Source organism: Opisthocomus hoazin, chromosome 13, assembly GCF_030867145.1.
Source record: "Opisthocomus hoazin isolate bOpiHoa1 chromosome 13, bOpiHoa1.hap1, whole genome shotgun sequence".
NCBI classification, from domain to species: Eukaryota; Metazoa; Chordata; class Aves; order Opisthocomiformes; family Opisthocomidae; genus Opisthocomus; species Opisthocomus hoazin.
Window position 1 is genome coordinate 26,087,000 of NC_134426.1, and position 19,797 is coordinate 26,106,796.

A 19,797-nucleotide genomic window follows, 5' to 3' on the forward strand; every position below is an offset into this window, starting at 1 on the left:
ATTGCAAATTCAGTCTCTGCTTAACCAACCAGTTTTTCCAGGAAAAGAAAAGAAGTTGTTGTGAAGGTGACTTGCAAAATATGTCTAAATCTAATAAATATTCATGGGTACAGTGCTACTGACCGTAAAAGGATATGAGGTGACAGAAGGAAATCCAGGATCAAGTTTAAAAAGAAAAAAAATCTAACATCTAATTTAAACTTGGCTGGATTCCAGTTCTCCCCGAGACTGAAGCCTGACTCCTTATTCACCATGACATGGTTTCCACTGTAATCCTTGCAAGTTCTCTGTTCCGTTTCTCCCATCATAAGAAATCCTGACTTCTGGACTTTGCCTGCTTGCAGTTCTAATGTTTGCGAATACTGTCACCCTTCAAAAGGATTTTAGCAAAGGCAAATAGGAACCAGGGCTGCATAGCTGATAAATCTCAGCCTGCAGCACTGATAATCCCTGCAGCCTGAAATCCTACTTTATCTGCAAGCCTTCGTATTCTGTCCAAGTGATGCACTGTCACAAAACCTTTATCTTTCGAAGACTGCTGAATGGAAAGGCACCTTCCTACCTGTTCGAGTAGAACATATAATTATACAAAAGCAGCTAACCTCTTTCTTGTCTCTCAACCTCAGCTGCTTTTCTGGCCAGCCTGAGAACTCAATCACAGGCAGATGCTGATCAAAGTACTCTAAAGCAGACCAGATGTTTAATATAGACACTCCTCTCCAACATCCCCAGAACCCAAACGTACCTACACGGGGAGAAGTCGTATTTTCAATATATGTTGTACTTGAGCACAAATTAGTTATGTTCTCCCTGTGCATTCTGTGAGGACTTCATTGGTCTGCATTACACAGCTTCTAACTTTAATACAGGTTACCACTGACTAATTCAAATTATCCATTCCTTGATGTCTAGAGCAGTGAACTTCCATTAACCCCACACATTACAAAAATTAGTCACAAAAAATCTCCTTAGAAGGTCACTGTGAACCATCTTTCCTGACAGCATATTGACAATACAATTATTATCATGCTGTAGTGCCCTTCACCAGATACTCACCCAGAGCACCTCTACAAGTGCTGTTCAGTGTGAACTTTCCCTCTCCACTCTCAGCCAGGGACTGAGCAGTTATTATTATGCCTCTTTTTAAGCAAAAGCCACTATGGTTGAGGGAAGCTGGGAACTCCACTCAGGATCACACAGAAAGGCAGTGGTAAAACTAGATTTACAACACGAAGCTGAGTCAGACGCTTCTAAACTGCACTCCCCCCCCCTCAATTATTTAGCTATGCTATGAAGTTAAAATCACTACCATTCTTGCGAAGAAAGGGCTTCTTTTAATCCCGCAAATAATTCCTCTATTTATTTATATGTGTGTGTATGTTTGCCTGTGCAGACTTACGATCTGGCTTAACACAAGGGTGTAACTCTGTCGTTTTAATTGACATGTGCAAATACAGTATATGACACCGTGTTGGCATAGCAACTATCTATTAGTTTTAAATGACAAGGTCAGGCTGCAGTGGCTGTGCAAACCCATGTCACTGCCAAGGGGTACAGCTGCTTACTCATCTGTGCTCCAGGCAGAGCACCCTGCACAAGGAGGAGCTCAGCACATACCACAGCGCCAGGCAGGTGCGTTGACGTGGATGAGTGGACACGTGCCCATATCACTAATCACCCTCTCCCCACCCTAAGCAAGCTCAGCTCAGCTTCCTGTTGGACAAACACCTCGCTCTTACCTGCCACCGAATACACTCCGCTGGCGTCATGCTTTGCACTAAGCAGCCAGAGGGCCAGGGAGCCTTCCTCTAGCAGCATCACGTTGTTGGTCTTTATTATCTGTGGATAATAATGACAGAGGGGGCTTTTGGGGGGATGAGAGGAATGGAGAGCTGAGTTTGGTTACAGGACAAAAGAACAAATGTATAGCTGTCCTGTGTTCATTCAGCTCTGCCAGGAAGTACCTAGTCACTTCCTGAATGTAACATCATTATATTTTAATAGCATTACATCAGAGATTGATTCAGTTCACTACATTGATTTTTCTTTTTCCAGGTAGATCAAAAATGTCAGCTAGAAAGGACAATGACCACATGGCCATTCCCTGCCCTGTTCCGTTGGCTCGTTTGCTCGTTCTGGTTCTCTCTCTGGCGTTAAACACACAGCAAGCAGCACACCCACGCCCACAACCACTTAGGTACAAAAGCAGGCCAGGAAGGTGGTGTGTGCCTAGAGATGCATACAACTTAGGCTCTGCTAACGCAAATAATTATTTCTAGGCTTAATTGTCTTTATCAGCTATGCTAACATCAGTAGTAATTGGCGAGCTACTCCTCCAAAGTGTTACCACAGAGTGCCTAGTAAAGTGTTGGTGACTTAACAGATATAAATCAGGAGAACAAAATGTAGCTATGATGTTTTAATTGATGCAGAGCTTTTGCTACATTACATTTCAAAAGTATTTAAATTCACCATAAAATACATCTTTGATTGCTTATTTATTGACCTTCATTCTTGAGGAAGAAAGTGCTTAAGACAGACAAAAAGACCTAGCACCAAAGCTTGGCAAGATACAATTTTTAGCTATTTTTAACCTAAATAGGTATTCAGCCTAGGCTTGAGAACAATAATGCAGTCGCTCTTTTGAGATTTAGTGTAGCTAAGTCCCAACCTGGTAAGGAAGTGCGAGTTAAATTATTCTGCTGATTTTCCTTCCTAATTTACAGCTGTGCAGTGACAAACAAAAGGAGGACAAGCGTGCCTACGGTACTTCCAGGCAGGAGCACTGCCACTGGCTGCGTCGGGCGTTGACGGGAAGGCCCACAGCTCAGCTCCCCACGCCTTGCAGGGCACAGGACAGAGGCCGCTCCCCGCTACCGGTCCAAGGCCTGCGGTGTAACTGTGAACCGAAACCGCGCTGGCCCAGCCATCCCAGCGAGGCGTCTGTTCCAACGGCCGCCATCCCTCGGCACGCTGCGGGCCTCGAGTATGGGCCGCCATCACATGAGCGAGGCAGACAGAGCACGCTCCGTGAGGGGCTCCGCGGGCCGACACCACGGCCTGGTATCTTTGGGCAATGCCGCTCGGCCTCGCTCAGCCGGCAGCCTGACCCGGGCCAGGCACGGCCGCCCCGGGAGCCTTCTCCTGCCCGGCTTCGGGCCTGGGGGCCGCAGGCCTGGTGCGCTGTGACCCCATGGCGGCCTCCATCCAACACACGGATCCCACATCGGCTCCCCCGCAGCCTCCCCTTCTCCCCACGGCCCAGCTCGCCCTGGGCCCCTCCCGGGATCCCCTCAAGGCCCCCCGGCCTCACGCCCCGCAGCCGCCCGCCACCCCGAGGCCCCCTGCTCGCCTCAGGCGCCGAGCCTCCCCGGTCCCCCCTTGGTACCGCCCGCCAGCTCTCCCAGCGCCCCCCGCCGTCCAGCCCCCCTTGGTACGCCCCGCCTTGAGCACTGCCGCCCCGCCCCCCCAGCAGGGGGCGCCGAGGGCGGTGCCCACCCCGCGCCGGGGCGACACCGCCGCGGCACTTCCGGTTGGCGGCGGCGGCGGCGGCGGAGCGGGGCCGGGGACGGGGGGAACCGGGCCGGGCCAGGCCGTGGCCGCTCCGGGATGGCGGTGGACGCGCGGCGCCTGGAGGCGCTGAGCCTGCAGGAGCTGAGCGCGCTGCTGGACGACGAGGAGCAGCTCCAGGACATGGCCCGCGAGATGGAAGAGGTGAGGGTGGGGGGCGACCGCGCAGCGCCGGGCCGCGGCCTCCCCTCGGGCCGCCGCCCCCCTCACGGCCCCGGGACTCGCTGTCCCGCCGCCTCCATTGCCGCTTGCTAATTGGGGGGAGGGGGGGGTTGTGTTAATGACCACCAGCCCCTCCGCAGGTGACTCCCTCCTCCCGGCCGCGGCTCCGCCGTGGAGTGACCGGTAGCTGAGGAGCCCGAGTGCTGAGGGAAGCGCTGCCTGCCCCTCTCCCCCCCACCCCCTCCCGGTCTTTTGTTCGCTGGTCCCGGTGAGGGGGGGGTGGGGGGGGTCTGTGCCCGAGCGCTGGGTGCCGGGGGAGGGGGCTGAGGGGCTGAAAACGCTCGGTTGGTGCGGAATGGGGAGGCGCTGGGGGAGCGGCGGTGGGGTCGGCTGCTCCGTTAATGCAGCCCTTGTTCGGTGCCTTGGCCACCAGCAAGGGGTTTGCTGGGGTGAAGCCGGTCCCGTTTGTGGTCTCGATCTCGGCGCAGCTTGGATTCCGAGCGATAAGAAAGGGATTTCTGTGTGCCCGAGCTGGCGTGCTGGGCGCGGTGGAGGCTGTCGGGCTTCCCGGCGCTCGGTTTGCCTGGCCGGAGTGGCTTTGTCCGTGTATCAGACTCCGAGCCGTGCCTTTGGATCTGTGCTGCTTAAAACAACGCAGAAGCCTGTTTTCTTCCTGCTGCTGTGGTTGTCTTTTACTGGTTTTTCTATCTGCCAGTGGACGCTGTGTGTTACAGTTCTGATATGAGGGCGTTCCAGGTTGGTTTGGCCACAGATGCTCCTAAAAGGCTCTGTGTAGTCAGCAACAAATCAGATTAAACCATTTATATGAAAATTGTAAAAGAAAGAAATGTGCTGTACTTCCCTGGGTCTTTTAGTTACTGGTTTTCGGTTTGGTTTTTTTTTTTAATTGGAGGACAAAAGCCCCAGGACAAAAGAAAAAGTGGCACTATATCCTTGAGAAAGAAGCTTAGCTGATTAAATAAAATCGATTATAATTGCTTTCCCTCAAACTAAGATTCCTGCCAATTCGGTGCTTGCAAGGTAGTTGTTCTGGATCACCTCAAAACAAATTGTCAAAGAATTACGGATGAAGAAGCCCACTGAAGGCCGAGGTAATAAGGTGTCCCAGGGAATTTACTTGTGCGTTATGCAACAATTTGTATTTTGAACTTTGTGTAAATAGATTTGCGAAAGGGGGGCAGGCATCATAGCTTTTCGTATGAGCTTGTATTTTGAGAATTTAAGCTGCTGAAGAAACAGATACTGCTGCGATAAGTAAAACATGCAGAGATCTTAGAGGCATCGTGGTTTACCGAGGGGCAGGAGTACCCTGTTATATCAGGACTAAATATTGAAGGAAAGTGAACAGATTATAAGGGGCTTAACTTTGTAAAGACATAAATGGGTGCAGTATTGCTGCTTTCAGTGTGACCTCTGACAAGGTACATCAGTAGGCGGCCTGGCTCAGTGGGCTGCGCTTTTTTTATTACTTATTTGTCAGTACACACTTAAGACTGTAGGTCAGAACTGACAGAAAACCTCATGACCGTAGCAGAAAAGATCCTCTCTCACTGCAGAACTAGACCAAATTCTCAATTTGACCCTCTGGTTTTCCTCTTTTGTTGGCAGCAAAAGGCTCTTAAATTGTAGAGTAAAGTTCTCCAGGCCTGAGGGAATATTTTGTGGTGTTTGGAAAATGTGGCTGGGTTTGAAGGTATCCAGGCTGTGTGGAAATACAGCTACGCGACTGTCGTGTATAATCCTCTTTTATGGCACACGGAGGCTTTTACGAGAGTCTGTTCATCTAGAAACACATTTACCCACCTTGGGAGGAATTGGCCGTGCTCAAATATTTCTTCCTCGTTCTGGTTTTGCCTCCACTGGATTGTTTGCTGCTTGGGTTTGTGCTACTGGGTCCTGATTTTTCAGTGTGCAGTATGTGGCAGGAAGAGGGAGAGAGGGAAATCCTGAACATTAAGGAGGAACCATGGTGACTTCACTGCTACTGGTGTAGATGTTTGGTTGTCAGTCCTTACATATCTAGGTTGTAGGGTTATTCCAGAGTCCTTAGATTCGTAATTTTGTTGTGGCATGCCAATTAAATCAGGATTCCTGAGTCATTTCTCTGAGGTCACTGGTATTTTCAGTGGCAAAGTTGGCTTAAAGCTGATTATTCCGTAATTGAAAAAACCTTTGTTCTCCTTGTTGCAAGGGAAACCCAGCTCAACACCCAGTGTTTTGTTCACCAAGAGGAGGATTTGGAAAACCACTTGGCTTTCTTGCTAATAGCTAAAAATAGGCGCCTCCCAGCCTTGAAGTGAGTGTATTCCTGTGCAGCATTGGAGCAGGATTTGTATGTCGTTGTGGGGGTGTGTGTATATATCCATGTATATCTATATGTCTGTGTGCGCGTGCTCACACGCACATTCGTGTTTCGCTGGGGTAATGTGCATGCACAGTGTCCTTCACGCTGTACCCCCAGCTATGTAAAAATGGGGCATCAAAGAGCGAAGTTGCTTTTTCTGTCTCGAAGGTTGTTTTTGAAGCCCCTGGGCTTCTAGCGCTTAAACAACGAACATCTTGTGTGATAGAAAGAGGAAGGAAGCCAATTGTGTGGTACTCCTAGCCTTTTAAAATTGAGGAGGGTTTTTTTTTTTTAATAATCCTTTGAGGTTAATCTCTGTAGTGCATCTACAGTATTCATCTTCATTAAATAAAAGTACATTGTTTATAAGAGTCAATCTCCGCATGGTAACTCTGAACAGCGTAGATGAGAGAATTTGTGACCTGACACTGGTGGTAACTCAAAGAATTTCTCCTGGGAAAAGGAGTTTTTTCTACTGGAACATCACTTTAGTAACAGTGCAACATTGTGTTACTGACCGCTGAGGTTCTACTGCCAAAAATTATTTGCTCTTGAAGACCTTAATTATATGAAATAAAAAAGTCAGAAATGTTTGCCTTCCTCTCATTCCAGGATTTCAGAGTACACTGGCAAGCATAGAAGGGGTTTTCGAGCGTAGTCCTTTTCTCAAAAGCTGATTGAAAAGATCGGGCAGTGCAGAAAGTCCAAGTTAAAACTATGTGAATGTGTGCCCAGATTTCTTGGATTCTAACTCCTGTCCTACAACCACATTGTGTAAGTGGTTATGTTCATCTTTGCCAAACATGAAATTTAGTTACAAAGTTAGGAATTAGACTTGGTGACAACTATAGATTTTTCTCTTCCAGCTAAGCAACAGATGAGTAATCTGTCTGTGTCTGATGAGTGCAAATTGCAGTTCTGGGTGCTTCTTTCCTCTGGAATAAACGTTTAGGAATCGCAGCTTACCTTTTAACCTTTATTTTGTCATTTTTAAAGCTAGTGCTTACATAATCAGAAGACCTAAATTTAGCAAATCTAGTTACTTTGGACTCTGTATTAATATTTATTACCAAACAGGTGTTGTTAGAGGGTGTATTATCAGTCACCAGTATTTAATGAAAAGCGCTCTTAAATAGTCTGCTGTAAAAGAAGTCTCTATTCTCCTACTCTGCACCTGTCGGCTCCTGTTTCAGGGGTTAGTCTGAGACTATGAGCGTGCATCGTTGTGCTTCTGCAGTGTGACTGCATATTTTGTTCCAAATTTACAAGTATGCGTAAGTGAGGGAGAGAATGTGGGAATGATAAAGGCTAGAAGCAAGACCAGAGAAACCTAAAACGAATGTGGATATATGCTATGTATAAAGCAATTAACATGGTGCCACATAAAACTTCTTTTTATTTATAGCTCCTTAAGAGACTTTTTCTTGAGAGTACCGAGAGACTACTTGCCGTGGTGCTTGCCAAGGCAAGCTTGTAATTATAGCAGCACTCGATGGACTTCGTGGGTAGCTGGGATTTCAGCCGCTCAGGCTGCATCTTGGGAGGCATCTGCTCTGGAATTGTTCTTCTGGGCACGTGCTTTCGGATGAACCGGAGTGACGCCGCTCAGAGACATTTTGCACAAATAATGCTGCAGATCATTATTTTGGAGTAAATGATAAATAGTGAAAATGTTGCTAAGCTAGTACTAGCTTCTGTTTTAATTTTATCCAACATTTTTCTTCTTTTTTTAAAAGTGGGAGGAAACGAAGCTGCGGTTGATGAAAGTAGCAGAATGTCAGTTCCCAAAGCAGTTGCTGCTGCCGGTTCTTGGAAGTGCGTATTAAATAAACTCTTGAGTAAAATTATTCAAATGATTTCTGTTAAAGAAACTCACCATTTTAAGCATCTTAACATTTTGAAGCGCTGCATAAATCATTATTTTTGTCTGTAATAACCTCTGTGTGTCCATGGCTTCATTTTCTTGCAGCACGCACGTTTTGGTCTGAGTAGTGTACTCAGTGGTAGAGCAATCCTTCTGCCATCAAAATCCTTTTACAAGCAGCTCAGTATTGTTGCCCCATTTGTCCCAGTCAGAATTCGTAGGGAGAGCTTAGCAGTTTAAAACAAACAAACAAAAGAGTATATGTTCTCTTTAATATTGTCCTATCTCATTATGTCTCGTGATTCTGACTGGTGTTTCTCATCTGTTTTCAGATGAATATTTCTTGCCTGTTGAAGTGCTCGTGACCTCTGTAGTCTTGGTAGCAATTCTGAGGGAGTCGCATACTATATGCTTATTTTTCTTAATAACGTTTTTTCATTGCGCTGCCAGTAGGCAGGTGAACATCTGGCACAGTAGCAGTTCCCTGCTAATACATCACATCTGACAACAAAATAACCTCTCTTGGATTTATTCCTTGCTTGGCTATTGTCTTGGGCTTGTGGAAAGCTGTGAACGGATGCTGAAAGCTTGCTTTGTGTTGCGTTGATAATCTTAATAGACTGGTCATGCTGCGCTGTATCTTTGACCCTTGGAGGATTTTGCAACTGTTTGTTTTTGTTTTAAATTAGTCAACGTTTTTTGGAAGTGTTCTGCAGGGCTTTTTAGGCTAACTTCACAGTGTTTGCTTTTCTGATTCCTTGAATTAGCTTCTAAATGCACTGGAACAGTTGCAGAAAAGTTTATTATGCGGACCTTAACGTCAGTGCCAGAGATTATTCCGTTTTGTAAAATTGTGACTGTATTCAGGGGGCCTTGCTTTGGGCTTTATATCTGTTCTGGTTGTTGTGAAATAGAATTCCCTCATTCCAGCAACTTCAAATTTTTTCAGTGGTGTGAGGTGTTTAAATGTCCCGAACAGGTGAATGGGTCTTCACCAGCTCCTCCTTACATTTACCTTGTGTTTGAGGAACTGGTGCTTCTCATGATGTTGAGTAAGACTCGGTTTGAGTTTCTCATCTCTTCAGGTGTCCATTTTTTGAAGAAATTTGACACAGACTAATGCTGGAAGTGAAGACTTCAAGAGTGACACCTTGAATTGATCATTAAATGTCAATCATGTTTTTTGTTCAACTTCTGTAGAAAAAATGTGCCCTTCTTAGAAGTGGTATAAAATGGAAAAAGTTGAGTCATTAAGTCTTGTAACTTAAAGTGCAATTACGAATACCTTAACGTTTTTCAGTTTTAAAAGAAGTATTTTTAAGACTTTTGCTTAAGTTTAGAATAGTCCATAACTGCTAGATATCAGATGCTAAGGAAAGGGAAGGATGTCACTCTGCGTTAGATGTAGATACTTCATAATACTGATTTATTTTTTTTTCTTGTTTTTACACGTCAGGTAAATCATGTCATGCTGATATTTGTTCATCTTTACACATCTGAAATAATTTAAAAGTAAAGTCACTCAGAAAATCATTGCAGAAAGTTAGGTATTTGCTTCCTCCTTCCCCTCCGTAGTCCTGTTGAAAGACTTTATGATCCGTGAGGCAGGAGACTTATGTGAAAGTAGCGTTTAAAAACACTGCAAAGGCCTCGTCTGACTTGAGGAAGCTTTTTCTGGTATTGTGGCTGTTTACCTGGAGTTCCTGCTTCTCCTCTTTACTATATACAATTTCAGTAAAAGGTTCCTTTTCCTGGGATTTGTGCTCTTGAAAGGTTTATAGGTTTGTGTCCGCTGGCCTTTTTTCTCTCTAGAGGAAACATTGATGTTCTTCGTCCTGAAGAAAGATCAAAGTTCACTCAGAAAACTGGTCTTCCCAGACTGACTGCGCAACTGCTTTGAAATGAGAAGATCAGCCTCATGAGCAGTGAAAATACAATCACCAGATCAAATTGAACTCTCTTGAAGGAAGTAGTTTGCTCATTAAAATGGTGAAAGAGGAGAGGCAGCATCAGAAACCGTGAATCTTTTTGCACGCAATCTGCTTTGGCTGGCAGTTCGGAAGACAGCTAGTTAGCAGAGCTTGTGGTGATGGCAGGTGATTTGCTAAGAAGCTGGATGCCAGTAATTAAGCTGTTAAATTGTGTGTATTATAGTTCCCTTCATAACTGTTAGAAAAAAATGTCAAATAGAGGGACTTAGGCTTCCTGAAAGCAACAGTCTTAACAGCATTGGATCATATGGAAAGAAACAAATGGAAGCAACCAGTTTAACTTAAATTATTTTGCATTGGATTCAAAAGTGAGAAGAGAAGGTTTTCTTTTTATTCAGATTTGAGCTGAACACAAGGATAGGGCTGGAAGCTTGTTTAGGCTTGATGTGAGAATCTCGAGAAGACAAAATAGCATCGCAAGGACAGTTTCTCTGATTTTCACAATTTGCAATAGAATTTTATTTTGATTGGTGTAGACTTTAGGACTCAGCATTATTCCTGACATGATTTTTTTTTTTTTAGTGATTTAGCAAGATCAGGGTGTAAGAGAGTAGAAATTTGGTATTTGAAGAGTAGTATGTGGGGCCAAAGATATGTTTAAGTAACATTGAACCAATTTTGAATTTAGGAGATTAAAGCAGTGTATAAATATTTCAAAAGGAAGTAATTGCTTTTGAAGACACTGTTGCTACATGTGGAGAAGATTTTCACCCAGTGCACCTAGTCATGTGCTCAGACTGCCAAAAACACCTGAATTCCGATCCTGCTCCTTTCTTGGGCTTTAAATAGCTGATTTGGGTTTCCTCTGTTCCTGTTTCTGAGGTGTGGCTCTCCTATATCCACCCGTGAGTGTGAAAGGAAGAAAGCACGGTACTCCTCGTTTGCACTGAATTCAGTGCGACTGTCCGTAAATAAGATCTGTTACAACTACACAGGGACGATGTGGGCTGGAAGGGGCAGATTAATGTAGTAGGTCTCAAAAAACGTACCAGAGGTTTGGTTGATTTTCAAGGCAGCTTAACAGAATCAGTCTGGTGTGCCATGGGAAAACTATCCCACTTGTGGGTTCAGACTGAAAATCTGAAATTGGATCCCTTCCTCTGCCCCGCCCCCTTTTTGATGTCTGAATATTTTAATGACTCTGATGTGACATCCAGGACAGACTTCCCCAAACACTCAGATTTCCCAAAGCTCATGAGGCTGGCTTGATAAAATTACGTGTGTGTGTGTGTGTGTGAGCAATCTCAGCATTTTGCCAAGTCTTGGTTTTCTGAGAATTGTTGTTTGTTCTTTAGGAACAATGTCTTTGGGCTAGGAGCTGTTAAGCAGAAGGATTAAACTGAAGAACAGGCTTTTGGCATTAATCCAGGATTGATTTAACATAGTTGGGGAAGAATATTCTGAAGAAAGAACCGTAATGATGCAGTCCTTGATTTTTGCATTTTAATAGGAGAAGAGATGACGTTCTTCTGTAACCGCATTGCATCTCACTGGTGGGATTCAAAGATTTTTTTTTAGAAGCAACTGTTGCTTTATCTGTCAATATTCAACACGGGGGAATGGTAAGGTGGTGTGCAAGGTGGAGATGAATAACCATCAACATCAAATAATGAGTAAAAGTTCATACAAAGCACCTTCAGGTAGCAGGGCGTGAACGTAAAAATCAGATCTCACAAAGCTGTGACAGCCAGCAGGTCGGACCTCACATCGGTTTGTGATACAAATCAGAAGAAACTGGGGTGACATAAACTGCACTCCTCTGCCACGTAGCAGAAATGTCGAAGTGACTGCCCAGAGACTGGTTTGTATGTGGGAACCACTGCTGTGCCACCGAAACCTGCCTCTTGCACAGTTCAGCGCAGCAGGAACCCAGTTCCTGTTCTAGTTGGATAAAAGCCATTCTGCCTGCAGCAGTGTTCACGGGCACCTCTGCCCTGCTCAGAGGAGAGGCGGGTTCTTAGGAGACCATGCCCACAACACAAACTCTTCAAGTAATTATCATTTCCAGCTTGGAGAAGAAATCTCCTTAATGAGCTCTCTGCTGCACGTGGAGAAAAATGTGTAGGAAAGTGACTTCAGGTCAGTACTAGTTCCTGCTCCGGAAGCGATTCATTCACAGATGCTCATAGCTGAAAGGAAAGAAAGATCCTTATTCTCAGGGCAATTGCTCCAAAGGTCTTTTCTCCATGAGCTTCAACATTCGGTTGTCATTCTAGATGGTTTCAACAAGTTGTTTGCAGCATAGACCACCTTATTCCTTCTAGATGACGCGCTAGTAAAATGGTATATTAGTAGAGCAGTGAAAATACATTTTGTGAGAAAGGATTTTGTGTGGCAGAAATAAGAGATCCTGGGAAAAGAGCGCAATAGCTGAAGCTGACCGTAGCCACCAACACAGTAGACATTCCTAGTATTCATAAAAAGACCAAAAGTGTTGTTATTAGTTGCAGGTCCAATACCATAGTACTAATTTTCACAGAGAGCTTACTTTTGTGGTGTATTTAGAAGTTTTGAGATGCTCATATTGTCTGAATAACCGTTAGTCTTGCTTAATATTTTCGCTGTCATTTCACACACTATTTTTTTTTTCAGGCCCAAAATGTTCAACACAGCAAGGACATGACTCTCGCCAGCAACCGCAGTCTGGCAGAAGGCAATCTTTTGTACCAGCCAAAGTTGGAGTCTTTGAAATCAAATTTGACCGAAAAATACCGAGAGCTGCAAGTTCTTTTTGAAGCGTACCAGATAAAGAAAACAAAACTAGGTAACATTTTCTGTTGACGATTACGATGTGCTGTTTTGTAAATCTGTTGCATGTTTTTTGTTTGGTTTTTGGTGTCTCATTTTTAGCTGTGTGAATTAGGATACAAAATGAAATGTCATTCTTGTGTAGTTCTGAAATAGATCATGCTTCGAATGATTTATGAAGTATCTGTTACTGGGTGTAGCTGTGGATTCTTTCTGTTACTGTGTGGTTACATACCTGTTGTTGACCTGCTCTTCTCTAAATGATCAAATCCATTTATCTTGCTAAAAAGCAAAACACTATTTGAATTTTCAGTGATTAATCATAAATCAAATGGAATATTGCATTTAACTTTCTCATTTCATACTGAATTATGCAGTATTATGTGTCTGATACTGCACTTCCTGAAGTTCTTTGTCTTTCAATATTATTGAATTGTAATTAAATTTCGGCTTTTTGCCTTCTGACAATATTCCTAAACTACTTAATATATTTTCTTACTGTAGATCATCCTGTCTAGAAGAATGGAGTATGCTAGTTGTACATAGGTGCCTGAGAAATGTTTACGCTTGCTGAGGCTGTGTAGCTTCATTTGGAAGTCACTTAGAGCCCGCTGTCCTTTACTCTTTGTGCCGTTACAGACAGACAGTCCAGTAATGCTTCACTGGAGACACTGCTGGCGCTGCTTCAGACCGAGGGAGCTAAGATTGAGGAAGACACAGAGGTAATGACACTACACTGCAATTCTGCCACTTCCACCCATTACCGAAGACTTCCAGTGTACACAGCTGCAGTGTAGCATTGAACGTGTGACAGACCAAAGGGCTGGTTTGAAGGATAGGGGCTGGTCTTTGCCGTGAACGTCAATAAACAGTCATTTGGTTTCAGCGAGATTGTTTTATCTGAGTAATTTTTACTCTTAATGTCTTTGAAGTTTGAGAGAGAAGATGCTCCTTTTCGGAAAAGAAAGCCAAGCTGTTCTAGTTCCTGGGCATTGCCTTCAAACTCGTAGCGAATAAATGTGGAATATTTTTTTTAGTGGTGTTTGCCTGGTAGATGTATTAATCCATTACAGAGGTCAGTTAGTAACCTAATGAAAAACTGTGCCAGCACTGTTTTTTCTCCAGCATTTCCAGTGAAATATTCCATTATGATTCCAACGTATCTGTCTAGGTGGCAGAAGCCACCACTCGCTGCGATACAAGTGCTTGAAGAGTGGTCTGTTTTCAGAATAATGGAAGTGTTTGGGTTTGTTTGCTGATTTGCCTGTAGGAAGTTCTCACTACATAGTGTGTTAGCGTCGGGGCAAGAAAAATCTGCTTATTGGCCCTGAGTTGTGATCACAAAAAGACATTTCCTGGGACAAGCTGAATTTTGTAGTTATGTGTATGGTCTTCTCTCTTAATTAGTAAACATTATTTACCCAAAGCCACAAGTAAGCGTGAGTATCAAACCTGGCTTAGCAATAATCTGCCTCTCTACTGAGGCTTGCAGAGTTCTTAGTATTTCCATTGGCACTGCAAGCAGTGTGGAGCTGTAATTCAGCTTAGCTGGCAATCTGGAAAGCTGTTGGACTTGATTTGTTCCCATCTCTGATGATCAGAGGAATGCGCAGAGCTAGATTCAGATGTTCTTACTGCTGTTACTTCAGTGTAAATTTAAGCAAAAAATATATTTAACTCATAGTGCTTCTGAGTAATAACTTACTGAAAATTCTGCTCAGAATTCTTAGCATGCCAGTCATCTGCCATATGCAAGCTGGAAAATCACAGGCAAAATTGTGCTATTTTTAGGATATAAGCCATGTAGATTCTCTTGCAGCATGCCATTTTCTAAGAGATTGTTCCATATTTGACAGAACATGGCAGAAAAGTTTCTTGATGGTGAAATACCACTGGATTCCTTCATTGATGAGTACCAGAGCAAGCGTAAACTGGCTCACCTGCGACGTGTGAAAATTGAGAAGCTGCAAGAAATGGTGCTGAAGGGACAGAGACTTCCGCAGGCTCAGCCGCAGGCTCAGCCGAGAGCGCCCGAGACAACGCCAGCACCTCAAGATTCCTACACTTCGGATGCAAGCACTCCTCCTTCGGTTGTGCCCCGACGAATACCACCCCCTCCACCTCCTTCAGTCCCGGCAGGACGCTTTCCTACTCCGTTTACTGCAGCCATGACTTCAGGACCAGCTCTTTCTTATCCAGGTGCTCCGTATCCTCCTCTCCCGCCTCGACCAGGAGTTCAGTCTGGAAGTCAAATGCCACAGCCAGGATACCCATCTCCATTTGTACCACAGTATCCTCCAGCTCTTCCCCAAAGACCACCTCGCCTTCCGCCACATCCTGGCTTTATCCTCCAGTGAATATTTTGGTGCGCCTAACTTATGTATTGGTGCTTATATTTCCTTTTTCTCCCCGTCACAGACTTAATGTAGGCAATGGAAAGCCTCTGTTTTTTGCACAATGGAGTACAAATTTCGAGCTGTGGCACAGAGGTTTGCAATTGCGTGTGGTAAATGTGATTATTTTTGTTTTTGAGTATCAGTGACAACGAGGTTTTTCTAGGAAGGTGATAAAGGTCTAGATTTTGTAAATCCATCAACTTGTGAAACAAAGTACAGTGGATTTCCTGCCATTACAAATCAGATCGTGCTCTGAATTCTTTAGTGATGGTAAATCAGCATCGTCTTCTGTTCTGATGTACTCCCATCGCAGCTGGGTGTATGCGTGGCAAACTGGGAGCTATTTGTCTCTCTAAAGAATTCTCTATCGGTGCCAGTGTTTGGATAGCAACAACCCTATCTGAATACCGGGCAGAGAGTTGCGATGGACCGCTGCAGCGTGCTTTGCAGTGTGCCCAGACAGCGGCCTTCTTGGCCAGGTGCACAACACTTTCAGAGCTCACTGAACTGAAACTCTTGTCAGAAAATGTTCTATAGTTTTTACACAGTAAAAGTTACAAGAGTTTCATTTCTACATTTCGGTTGTTACCTTAGACTTTTCGTAATAAAAGTACACACTCCTCCCACTCCTCAGTAGCTTGATATTCTGAAAGTCCTGGTCTCTTGAAATTAAACTAAACTGTTTGTAGAGCCAGTTTAGGGTTTTATAGAAATTTTACCAGGTGTTTTTATTTCCTTGCCTATTAAGACTCTTTCTTACATTTTTTTTCTTTTTCACACCTTGGATACAAAAGTGATTTTTTTACACAGGTGCTTAGCTTTTGATATCATGTGATTCCAGGAATCTGGGCAGGGTATTTTCTTAATCAAGTACTGGGTTTTCACATCATGTAATTGCCCACTTGGAGCTCCACAATTTCATTTTATCCCTCAAACTCGGTCTCTCTCTTTGCAGAACTATTTTTAACTTCCCCAGTTCCTTTAGCTTTGCCGTTTTTGGCATGTGTATCTATCTGGAATTTGCAGTTAACGTTTCTCTGCAAGCAGGCGAAACAGAAAAGCTTTTTGAACTCTGTGGTGGCTGTTTGCACCTTACAGAATCCATTCCCGACTCCGTATGCCACTGGAGGGGGAGGCATTTTAGGGGAGCTCAGATTTCGCTCTGTGTGACTCTTGAAGCCTCAGGTGCAGACACATGCTGGTATTTTAGTCTGGCGTTGGGGGAGGCAAATCTGAACGCTTATTGCTTGCGCAGAATGCGTCCCATAAATTCATTATCAAATTCTCACATCCACAAACAACTTTCAGCTAACTCGTGGTAATTTAAGAAACTCACAGTCCAGAATCTGTCGTAGCCCCTGCATTATTTCAAAACATTTTCATATCATTGTCCTGGAATGCACTACATTGTTTGGAAGTCTGTACTGCAAACAGCATCAGTCAAAATAGAATTTTTTTTTTTTTTTATTGACCTAAGGCCCTTGGCTTGTCCCTTAATCATTTCCTCTGGAGTGTGGTGGTTGCTAGCAAATACTAATCTGAAATTAAGCTCATAACAGGAAGCTCTCTATTCTGAAAATACGATTATTTGGCTTGTTTTGCCTTCTGAAGACAAAGGGCAGAAGGTTGGTCAGCGTTACTGGCATCTGAACCTATTCCCCGGTGTAAGTCTGCAAAGTTTCTATAGAAGGGGATTTTATGAAGCAATGTGCATTGGATTTGTTTGCAAAGTGTGTTTTTTCTGTAATCTAGTGATGGTACAGGATGTGTGGTTTTTTTAAAATAGTGTAATATCTTTTCTTGGTATTATTTTCTCACTGAAGCTTCGTATAAGCATGGTTAATTATGACTCGTTTCAAAGTAATTTTGCTGTGCTATTAGTGCCAGTATTTGGATGGCAACTGTTGTATCTGAATGCTAAACAGAAGTCTGCTGTAGAAATGATTTGCGTCCTAGAAAGAATTAAAGTGGGTGGGGGCTACCAGGGTGGTGACTGAGTACAGAAATTCGTACTGTGAGCCTGCTACACAAGAACTCTAAAACACTTTCTCAAATTAGTTTTGCTAATGTTTAACGAAAACAACCAGGTATCTTCCTGACACTTATCAAGTGCCAACTTTTTTTCCCCGAGGGTTGGAAACCCTCAGAAGTGATGGAGGTGATAGATACGTGTGTTGTGAATTTGCACTGCATTTTATGTATCTAACTTTATTGGTATTAGTAGTCCAAAAATATTTTTACTACTTGTTAAATTTTCTGTCTTTTGGTAATTTTTGTGATAACATGACCTTTCAGGGATACTTTATCGAAAAACAAACTCTTGTGCAAACTAAATACAGACAAAGCTAATGCAATTTCTCTGTCTGAAAGCAAAACAATGCATTATTGCGTATGCATGTGGCTGATGTGCCTTAGGATCACTACTTGTGATTGTAATACTAGGATATTAGCATTTTTATCATTTGAATGGCCATTGCTCAACTCTAATTTAAGGGCTCTTCAAGAGCGCTTTCTTTCACAAAAAACAACCTCACCCTCGTACTTCAGAAAAAACCGAAAGCTGTATCTGCTATTTGTAAGCGTCAGTTGCCTTCGCTGGTGGGTAAGTTCGAACACGGATGATGTAACTAATGTGACGTTTCAGTTATAGTGATCTGATAACTGAAATCCAGCTGCTCATGGGAGACTTTCTGCCATTAATCGTGTGTGCGCACGCACAAACTGTAAATAGATACTTGACTGCTGGTGATGTCTAAAGGAGAAAGAGGACTGCGGGAAGCTGTTCAAATCCTTTCAGAAACAAAGTTTCTAGAACGCTAACCTGAATAAATGGGGCAAGGGGTGCGTCGGTGCTTTCGACCTGTTGCCCCTCAGACAGCTTCTCCTGTTCTGTTATAGCTAATAAATAAATTCTGCTATGGTTAGGATGTTCAGAATCATACTAATTTGCACTGTTTATGAGGTAGTGAGATTAAAATGCCATAGGCAAGCAGAGACTTGAGAGGGGGTGGCTCAGTATGCTTGCCAAAATATATATATTATTATGTTGTCTTGAGGATTTTTAATGTCTGCTGCAAATAGCATATACTTCCCCAAAGCAATTGGAGTGGAGAGAAGTCTTTTAAACAGGATGTGTAACACGGCTGTAGAGCGTTGGTAGCGTTGAAGATGCTCTCTTTGGGTGGCATTACTTCTGCCAGTCTTTTGTATGCAGTTTTGTAAGTTATGAGTAATTCAGTCGTATGCGGTTAGGTCGTTTAATCGATGATCAGCATTGAATGGTTCTAACTCAAGGATGAGTTTCGCTGCACTTCAGTGCTGTCCCCGAGAGGAAGCGGAGTCGGTTGTTCTAGCACGGCTGATCCGCACAGGTCACCTTCGTACCAGGGACCCTGGGGAGACTGTAGAGAAAATAAGCTTTCACGCGATGCCAGGAGGCAGAGCCCTGGACATGTAGTGCCCCAACTTCCCCAACCTCAGTCTCGACCTCTTTTGGGACCTCTCTGCCTTCTCAAACTGGAATAGTAACTGAGACACAGAGCTCAAATCGACGAGTCCTTTAGCCTGGATACAGAGCTACTTGGCAAACGTTGCGCTCGGAGGAGGTAGAGTCGTCCTGCACCCCAGCGGTTCCTCTGTAATCCTGGACAGTCTGGTAACGGGGCAATTTTACATGCCTAGCAAGTTGTGAAACGTACAGTGGATTTGTTTGCATAATAAGTCTTTCTGTAATCTACTGTGGTCTGATTTTAAATAAAATAGCGTATCTCTCTTGGTGTCACGTTTCTACTGTGGCTTCATTTAATCACGGAGGTGTGTTAATGGTTTTCAATACTAATGGTGGTTTTTATGTAGCAACATAAAAACAGTTGTAGGTGAATGTGGGACACAAATTTGAAGAAAAGTAATTATTCATAGTAAATCTGTTGGCCATGCTTTTAGTGACTGGATATAGTGAGTCCATTTTGCGTGCAGCTGACACGGAATAGGTGTGCTCAGAGTAGATTCTGCATGGTGTAAGCATGGCAACGAGGTGGGTGGGCTGCCGTGCCAGGTAGAATCCCTTCGCTGCTGTTTCAGTTTCCTACCGTTAGCTGGAATAGTGGGGGTGTTCAGAATCTGCGCCTGGGAAACCTGAAGGAAGGGGGAAAGCCGCTTTTATTTGTTAAAAGAGGAAAAACTTAGATTTCAGCCAAGACAAGTTAGGAGAAATGAGTCAACCAAAGCTATTTAGGAGTATGAGTCAGAGGACAGAGAAGACCTGATGTAATTTTCTGTGATAGCTGTTGCTTTAATAGCAGTGTGAAACACAAGTCCTCCTGCAGAAGAACTGATAATGCATGGAAGAAAATCCCTTTTTTATTTGTTTCTTGATGCAGTCTGTTTGTGGTGGCTGCGGAGATTTCATAACCTCCTGCTGATGCAGAAACGGGAAACTACGGATGAGGAAAACGGGCGGCGGTGACTCAGCGCAGGTGGGTGAGGGGACGGGGTTATGTAAAAGCCGCAGTTCGTAACTCGGCTCTGCGAGGGATTTGGAGCAAGGCCCGTGTTCTGCAGCTTGAAGGCGCGTGCAGAACGTCGGGAAGTGCCTGCTCCGAACGCGGGGTTGGGATGGCCCTTCCGCGTGGTGCTGGTGTGCCGGGAGATCGAGCGGGGTGGGATCGCTCCCCGTGCAAAGGCGAGGTAACCCGGGAACGG

At 44.1% G+C, this 19,797-nt stretch overlaps 1 protein-coding gene across 2 annotated transcripts; it reads left to right on the plus strand.

Annotated features, from left to right (window-relative positions):
* Window positions 1-3,530: 3,530 nt before the first annotated feature.
* On the plus strand, window positions 3,531-18,872 carry VPS37B (VPS37B subunit of ESCRT-I). 2 transcript variants are annotated; one of them, XM_075434730.1, is made up of 5 exons: window positions 3,636-3,714; window positions 7,834-7,912; window positions 12,545-12,716; window positions 13,340-13,422; window positions 14,557-18,872. In XM_075434730.1, the coding sequence occupies exons 3-5, from the start codon at window positions 12,572-12,574 to the stop codon at window positions 15,055-15,057; spliced, it is 729 nt and encodes a 242-aa protein (XP_075290845.1). In that variant the 5' UTR covers window positions 3,636-3,714; window positions 7,834-7,912; window positions 12,545-12,571; the 3' UTR covers window positions 15,058-18,872. The 2 variants fall into 2 exon arrangements, with proteins under 2 accessions (XP_075290844.1, XP_075290845.1); XM_075434729.1 differs by lacking the exon at window positions 7,834-7,912 and having other exon boundaries at window positions 3,531-3,714.
* Window positions 18,873-19,797: the final 925 nt, after the last annotated feature.

Coding starts and splice junctions, on each gene's coding strand:
- VPS37B (XM_075434729.1), top strand. CDS start 3,610: ATGGCGGTGGACGCGCGGCGCCTGGAGGCGCTGAGCCTGCAGGAGCTG. Junction 3,715..12,544: donor TGGCCCGCGAGATGGAAGAG/GTGAGGGTGGGG, acceptor TTTTTTTTTCAG/GCCCAAAATGTTCAACACAG. Junction 12,717..13,339: donor GATAAAGAAAACAAAACTAG/GTAACATTTTCT, acceptor GTGCCGTTACAG/ACAGACAGTCCAGTAATGCT.